The sequence below is a fragment of the Phragmites australis genome, chromosome 13 (genome assembly GCF_958298935.1).
Source record: "Phragmites australis chromosome 13, lpPhrAust1.1, whole genome shotgun sequence".
In the NCBI taxonomy this organism is placed as follows: domain Eukaryota; kingdom Viridiplantae; phylum Streptophyta; class Magnoliopsida; order Poales; family Poaceae; genus Phragmites; species Phragmites australis.
Genome location: NC_084933.1, coordinates 2,772,249 through 2,780,127, shown reverse-complemented (window position 1 = coordinate 2,780,127; position 7,879 = coordinate 2,772,249). Strand labels below are relative to the sequence as shown.

General features: G+C 52.3%; 1 protein-coding gene across 1 annotated transcript; it reads right to left on the bottom strand.

Annotated features, from left to right (window-relative positions):
* Positions 1-478: 478 nt before the first annotated feature.
* Positions 479-4,898, bottom strand: LOC133888806 (LRR receptor-like serine/threonine-protein kinase RGI1). The gene is made up of 2 exons (XM_062329179.1): positions 1,545-4,898; positions 479-1,369 (listed from the first exon to the last, which is right to left on the bottom strand). Exons 1-2 carry the CDS (start codon positions 4,492-4,494, stop codon positions 849-851), a joined length of 3,471 nt encoding a protein of 1,156 aa, XP_062185163.1. The 5' UTR covers positions 4,495-4,898; the 3' UTR covers positions 479-848.
* Positions 4,899-7,879: the final 2,981 nt, after the last annotated feature.

Here is a 7,879-nt window from a genome sequence, read left to right as displayed (position 1 = left end):
AAATCATAAATATCACAAATTGTTTTATGAAAAATCAAGCAGCATAGTTATGTCATGTTGATCTTTAGTCTTAGATGTATATGGTTGCGTCATATTTCAGAACGATTGACGTTTTTCTAGGAAACCGTATGGTCCAACCAAAGCTATTTGCACACAACTGTTTGGATCTGTGCACATTTTGCGTTGGTTTCATCTGTTTCGATCTAAAGTTCATTGTACTGGTTCAAAAAACTGGTTTGTCCATTCATCCTTTTCACCAAATCCATCCAGGGTAAAAGGTTTCTTGCATACAACATTTCTTTATGGAAATTCAGAATCTGCAAACTGAAGAATTAATCTGGAAAAAGTTAGCTCAGTAAGATGAAAAGTAATGCTCATTTCTCACCTATACAGACTGCAAGCCAGCATCTGCTAAAAAATGCAATCTAATGCTCATTTCTCACCTCTACAGACTGCAAGCCTGCATCTGCTAAAAAATGCAATCAGCACTCTGTCCTGCGTCAGAAGCTCTGATGATTAAGCATTGCAAACACTGCAGTGAGCACCAGCAAATCTTGCACATCTGCATGGGCATGCAACCAACTTTCGTCTTTATTCAACAAACATACACTGAACACTCATCAAAAAGGCATCAAGCCTTTGTCTTTAAGTCTAATCCTAAGTCCTCCAAAAAAACACAGATGCAAACAGCCTATCCTTAAGCCTCTCCCCTTTTCATTTACACAGCTCACCACCATCAAAAACTTGCTCCAAATTGCAGAAACGAAGCCAAGACCATAATCTTGAAACATTGTTCATCTGCTGAGAGCTTGGCATTGCATCATTTTGCAGCTTTTGCTTGGTTCAGTTCAGCCAAAGGGTGACTTAGCCTTGGATGAGGAGTAGATGGCAGAGAAGCTGCTGCAGCTGCTGCTGCAGCTGTTGCTGGCCCCTTGCCGGTATGGCGGCGTGCTGGACGTGGACGATGTCGCCGTCGTTTTGGCAGCTATCGTTGCAGGGGCATGAGGAGGCGATGAGCCTCCCTTGAGGAGGACATCCACGTTGGCGAAGTCCTCGCGCTCGAGCCGGATCTCCTTGAGCATCGCCGTGACGTCCTTCATCGTCGGCCGGTCATCGGGCGTCGGGCTGACGCAGAGCAGCGCGACGCCCATGACCTGCAACATCTCCTCCACCTCGGAGCTTGACCGGCCCTGGAGGGCCGGGTCGAGCACGTCCACGCGGTCCCTGCACCGGCGCACCCAGTCGGTCACGTGGAGGCCGTCCGGGATCGTGGGGTCGATCGGCTGCTTGCCAGTCAGGACCTCCAGCACCACCACGCCATAGCTGTAGACGTCGCTCTTCTCGGTGATCTTCATCATGTACCCGTACTCTGCAGGATCAAACCATTGTTCATCAACGATTTTCATCTTAACTGCAACAGTTTCTTGGTGATTTCAGTTCGTAGGTACACGCTAATTCAGCATTTGTACAGTGACAACACTGGATTTAGAGATTCAGAGTTCAGAACATGTTGGCATTGCGTGCAAAGGAGACATGAAACGTACCCGGGGCAATGTAACCATAAGAGCCGGCGACAGTGTTGGATGACCGCCCAAAGTCGCCGTCCTCAACGAGTTTGGCAAGGCCGAAATCGGCGATGTAGGCCTCGAAGTCAAGGCCGATGAGGATGTTGTTGGCCTTGATGTCGCGGTGGACGATCGGCGGCACGCAGTCGTGGTGCAGGTACGCCAGCCCCTGCGCTGCGCCGAGCACGATGCGGTACCGGACGTCCCACTCCAGCTGCGCTCCACCGCCGCCGCGGCGCTCGTTGAGCACGGCGCCGAGGCTGCCGTTGGCCATGTAATCGTACATGAGCAGCCGGGTGCTCTTGTTCCAGCAGCAGCCGAGAAACCGCACGATGTTCTTGTGCCGGATGGAGCCCAGCGTGCGCACCTCTGCCGAGAACGAGTCGCGGACTCGGCCGCTTGTACCGTCGTCCTTGCACGTCGTCGCCGCCGCGGTGTGGGTGTTTGGCCACAGCTTCTTGACGGCGATCACCTCGCCGGTGTCCATGCTCACGCGGTACACCACGCCGGAGCAGCCCTTGCCGATGATGTTGGCGTCCACGAGGTTCCTGACCACCTGGTCTACTGAGAAGCTCAGCTTCTGGAACGGCGTGAACTGCCACGGCCACGACAGCTCCCCGCCGGCCTCGGAGTGGCTGCCGCCACCGCCGCCACTCTTCCCGCCAATGCCCATCCGCCGCGCCCTCAGTATGCCGATCATGCCGAGCACCATCGCCACCGTCGCCGTCACCAGCAGAGCGATGGCGAGTTTGAGGCGGTGAACGCGCTGCGCCTCCTCGGCGCCGTTCATCACTGGGTGACCGTTGGCGTCCACGCTCACGAAGCACACGTCACCGCCTTTCGTGCAGAGCCCCGCGTTGCCGGCGAGGCACGACGTTGACAGCTGCCGGAAGAGCTTCGTGTCCGGGAGGTACCCGGAGAAATTGTTGTTGGATACGTTGAGCGTGACAAGATTGTCCAACCCGGCGAGAGGCGTGAGGCTGCCGTCGAGCGCGTTGTACGAGAGGTCGAGCACGGAGAGCTTGCTCAGCGCCGAAAACTTCGCTGGTATCGGTCCGGTGAGGCCGTTCCGGCTCAAGTTCAGCGCAATATCGAGCCCGTCGATGCCGCAGAGCTCGTCGGGGATGCGGCCGGTGAGCTCATTGTCACTCAGGTCGAGGAGCTCGAGGTTGCGGCATTGTCCCAGCGCCGCTGGTATCGGCCCAGACAGCGAGTTGCCGCTGAGCACGAGCCTGCCCAATGTCTCCAGCCGCCCGAACGCGTCGGGCACCGCGCCGGTGAGCTGGTTGTGCGAGACGTCGAGCTCCTGCAGGCCGTGCACTCCAGCGAGCGACTTCGGCAATGGCCCGGTCAGCGAGTTGTTGCTCAGGTCAAGCATCTGGAGCTGCGAGCAGTTGCTGAGCTCGGCAGGCACCGGCCCGGCGAGGCGGTTGCTGCCGAGGTCGAGGAAATTGATGCTCTTCATGCCGGCCACGGCTGTGGGTATCGACCCGGCGATGCGGTTGCCACCAAGCCGCAGCCGCACGAGGCTAGCCGCTTTGCTGATCTCCGGTGGCAGCGGCCCGGAAAGGTCGTTGGACAGGAGCAGCAGCTTGGTGAGATTGCGCAGAAGGAAGAGCCCCGGCGGTATGACGCCGGTGAGGTGGTTGTGCGAGAGGTCGAGCGCCTGGAGGTTGGAGAGTGATGCGAGCGTCGCCGGGATGGCGCCCTCGAGCTGGTTCTGCCACGCGAAGAACACCTGCAGCGCGGAGAGCCGGCCGAGCTCCGGCGGGATGAGGCCGGAGATCTCATTGGTGTCGAGCTGGAGCTGCACCAGCGACGTCGCGTTGGCGAGCGCCGGCGGGATGGTGCCAGTGACGTTGTTGTCGCTAAGCATGAGGTCCTGCAGCGCCGGCAGCCGCCCGAGCGACGCCGGGATGGCGCCGGAGATGGCGTTGATTGAGAGGTCCAGCGACACGAGCGACGTGAGGTTGCCGAAGGACTCCGGGATGGGGCCGGTAAGCGCGTTCTGCCAAAGCAGCAGCTTCTGCAGCTGCGGCAGCGCGCCGAGCGACGGCGGCAGCGGGCCGGAGAGCGAGTTCTCGTAGAGGTAGATGTTGGTGAGGTTGGAGCAGTTGCCGAGCTCCGGCGGGATGGCGCCGGACAGCGCCGTCGTGTAGACGGACAGCGTCTCCAGGCTCTGGAGCTGGCCGAGCGACGCCGGGAGCGGGCCGGAGATCTTGGTGTCGGCGAGGCCGAGCACGACGAGGTTCGAGAGCTTGGAGAAGGAGTCCGGTATCGGTCCCGACAGGTCGCGGTTGCCGCCGGTGCGCAGCGACTCGAGCAGCCGAAGCTCGCCGAGCGACGGCGGTAGCTCGCCGGAGAGGCGGTTGTCGAACAGAAGCAGGTTCTTGAGCGTCGGCGCGAGCCCGGCCAGCTCCGGCGGGATGGGACCTGACAGCTGGTTGGAGTTGAGAGCGAGGGTCTCCAGCGCCGTCGCGTGGCCGAGCGACGGTGGGATGGGTCCCGTGAGCGCGTTCCCGCTGAGGTCGAGCTCGGCGAGGCGGCGACACCGCCACAGGTCGTCGGGGACGCCGCCAGTCAGGTTGGCGTCGGAGACCACAAACGACACCAACCCCGGCAGCGCGGCGCAGAGGCCCGCCGGGACCGTCACGGCGAGATGCACGGATTGGAAGGTGACGGACGTGACACCCCCTCCGGCGCCGTCACAAGCGACCCGCGACCATTTGCACGGGGACGCCGCCGCCGGCGACCAGTCCGGCGGCCTCGCCGCCGTGGTGCTGAGCCACGCCGTCAGGAAGGCCACCTCTGAGTTTGCAGCAGCAGCAGCAGAGGAGGAAGAGGAGGCGGCGAAGAGGAGGGGGAGTAAGAGGAGGAGGTGGCGGCGGTGCATGGGGCTTGGCGTTTGCAATGGCAACGGCAGCTGCATCAAAAACTGCGCGGTGTTTGGGGCTCGGGCAGTGCACAATGCACCAAGCAAGGCTGCTTGCTTGCTGCCCTGATAGTGGCGATGATCTCTATGGAGATGGAACCGATTCAATGCGATGTGGAGGAACAACTCTCTCGTCTCTCTCTCTGTCTTGTTTCTCTCTCTTCCTCGAAACCTTCAAAGGTGTTTGCTTGTGTCCTGCTGCTTGCTTCTTGCAGGAGGAGGTGGATGATGAATGGGTGCTTGCATCAATGCATTGGGCTCCTCAAAACCCTCAACGCTCTTGTTGTTTCTGTGCTCCTCTCCCGCTCTCTCTCGATCGAGTCTCGACCCTTCTCTCTCTAAGCTTCTCTCTTAGGGTGGTGGAGAGAGAGTGTGTGTGCGCATCGGAGGGCGCGAAAGAAATTAGCGTGGCACTGATAATAGGGGAGGAAGAGAAGGTTGTAAATTTTATAGGATTTTTTTCGAAAGATTTTTATAAGATATTAATTTAGCTATATATTTTTAAATTTAATAATTGAACTGAATAAGAGAGAATACATATCATCACACAAGAGATCTTTTGTAAGACTTGATTTGAGTTGTTAGAGCAGAATTCTGAATTTTCTGCATTTATGAAGGTGCACTGCATATATTCAGCAGGATCGTAATTTAAAGATTGTAGGAGGGATAATTCTTTCTAGCCACTATCAGTTATAATGGAAAACGTGGGATTATGTTGTTTGTTCCGGAATGATTTTACCCCTCAAGTTGATGAAGTCATCTTCTCCGTGCCATCACCACCTCTGTAGATTGCCCCAGACAAGGGGTGACATTGTTTTTTGCGTCTGTCTGTGACGTGTAATTGGTCTTGAAGCTCACTGAAAAAGTTGTGGCTGCCATTGCTGCTCATTAAGTTCGCTCTCCATCTTGGTTCAGAAAAGAAAAAGTTGGTGAAAAAAAGTTAAATGCCGATGCCGTGCAAATAGAATGCCATACTAGTTGATCATCTATCTGAAGCTGCAACACAAACATAATGAATTTGCCAATTCTGAATGAACAACTCGAGCAATTTAGCATTTGTACTACGGTGGAATATCTCATTAATATCGGTTTAAAATCGTCATCAGTGGTGGATTTTGAACCGATACTGATTACTCAACGCTGATAATCAGTGACTATCAGTGTCGGGTATGAAACCGACACTAAAAATCACTATCAGTATTGGTTTCATCCATGAACCGATATTGACAATGAATTATCAATAACGGTTCCCTGTTAGGAACCGGTATTGATACTGATATTCGGCAACTAAAAAAATTGCATAATCCAATATACATCACATGCACATGCATCCATTCTTCTAATATTTAAGTCACGATAAACACTTAATACATTAATTTAAACTACAGGCATTTCTAAAACTACATCAAATACCATTACATTCAAAGTTGATATCTAAAATTTCAACTCTAAATATTACATCAAAATGATTCAATGCATAAATTAGTGTACTAGCTGTTGCTTCAAACGGAAGTTTCTTGGACTTCCGTAAATAACAAAACTGTTATTATCACACTGAAACTTAAGATGTGACTGGTACTTTCCTTCCTGAACCTTCCTGCATTGAGAATCAAGTAATATGTACCTCTACTGTTGGGTAAGAAGACGTAAGATTGAAGTCAAGCTACGATCCATCCACATCCGAGTGTTCCAGTAAATCCTATAGACAAAGAGCAACAATATAGAATTTTTTTTAATATTATTGAAATAATACTAGCTACAAAATACAGGTTCATGTCACCAACCATTTCAGCTGCATGTAACCGTGAGAGCTTAGGAGTTATTGCAAGCACATCCTCATTCTGTTCAAACGATTTTAATTTGAAATAGCTGTAGTCTGGAAACATGTATCTAAGTTGCAGGTTAACCGATTGTAGAAGCACATCAACAGAAGATATTTCAGCTATAAGTCTTTGGTCTGTTTCAGAGCTTGATGCTGTTAAAGTGATATATCATTCTTTAGGAAAAGCAATGCTAAAAGAGATAGTGATCTTTATTTTATTATTATCAGCCAATGTGATCATCACCGCATGTGGTGTGCTACCAAGGTCCAAATTAATGTCGTGTAGTCATTGTAGATAATGAAGCACCTACATCAATTGGCATGTTAGTTTTTAAATTTGTTAACTGCAAACCATAATATTAACTGACCTTCTTATAATTTATAGCAAAGGTATTTTCATCTCTAAGCATGCAGATGTACCTAAGACAAGTTATAGGTACGTCTACATGCCTAGAGAAAAAAACGCCAATGCCATATCAATCGGCACATATGGATAATCTCGCAATTATGTCAAGTCATCAATTGCAGAACAAGAAAGTACCAAACTTGTTACTCACTGGGAAGTGATGATAACATCTAAAACACCGATATAACGATACACATCTATCATGACATACACATCTAATAATAAGTCAATATATTTTGAACTAAAATACATATATAATTTTAGGACCTAAATTGGCTAACTAAAATTACTAACTACAATTTACTAACTATAATTTGCTAACTTGAATTTGAGAACTAACCCAGGTGTCTCGTGGCCCTTCCGGGTAGGAAAGGGATACGCCGTTGAGGATCTGGACACCCGGACCCGGGTGGCCGGATAGGATAGAGCGGTCGCCTTGACGCTGCCTATATCTACACCCTCCACCTCCACTGCCGCCGCTGCTCGCCATGGGGACGTCAAGGAGGCAACGAGGAGGCAGCAGCGAGCCAACACAAGACGAGGACGAGGAGGCGGCAATCGGCGCACGACGAGGATGAGGAGGTAGAGGTCGGCGCGCAACGAGGACGAAGAGGCGACGGTAGGCCGACGCACAACGAGGACGAGGAGGCGGCGGACAGCGCATGACGACAAGGAGGAGGCGGCGGGCCGACGCACGATGAGGACAAGGACGAGGAGGCGACAAGCTGACGCGCGATGAGGAGGCTGCGGACGGGGAGGAGGTGGTAGTCGAGGAGGACGAGCGTCGTCAGGCTGAATGGAGCAAACGAGGAGAGCGGCTAAGTGCTAGATATAAATATAACACATGCATCAATGCCGGTTCGGGTTCTAGTTCCAACCGGCACTGATAGTGATTATCAGTGTCGGTTCTTAAACTCCCACACGTGAGCAATAATTGAGGCGTAAAGAACCGGCACTCATGGGCACTATCAGTGCCGGTTCGTGGTATCTCAATCGTGGTTCGCGCATTCTTCAGTGTTGATTCTAGATACGAACCGGCACTGATAGTGTCTATTAATACCGGTTCTTGGCGCCTCAATCGTGGTTCATACGTGGGAGTTTAAGAACTAGTACTTATACGTCAACAATATTAGTTACGTTTGAACCGACATTAA

Bases quoted from the DNA above. Each gene is read 5' to 3' on its own strand.
- LOC133888806 (XM_062329179.1), bottom strand. From the start codon at position 4,494: ATGCAGCTGCCGTTGCCATTGCAAACGCCAAGCCCCATGCACCGCCGC. The intron at 1,370-1,544 runs GTACGTTTCATG...TTGATCCTGCAG, and splicing joins TTATGGTTACATTGCCCCGG to AGTACGGGTACATGATGAAG.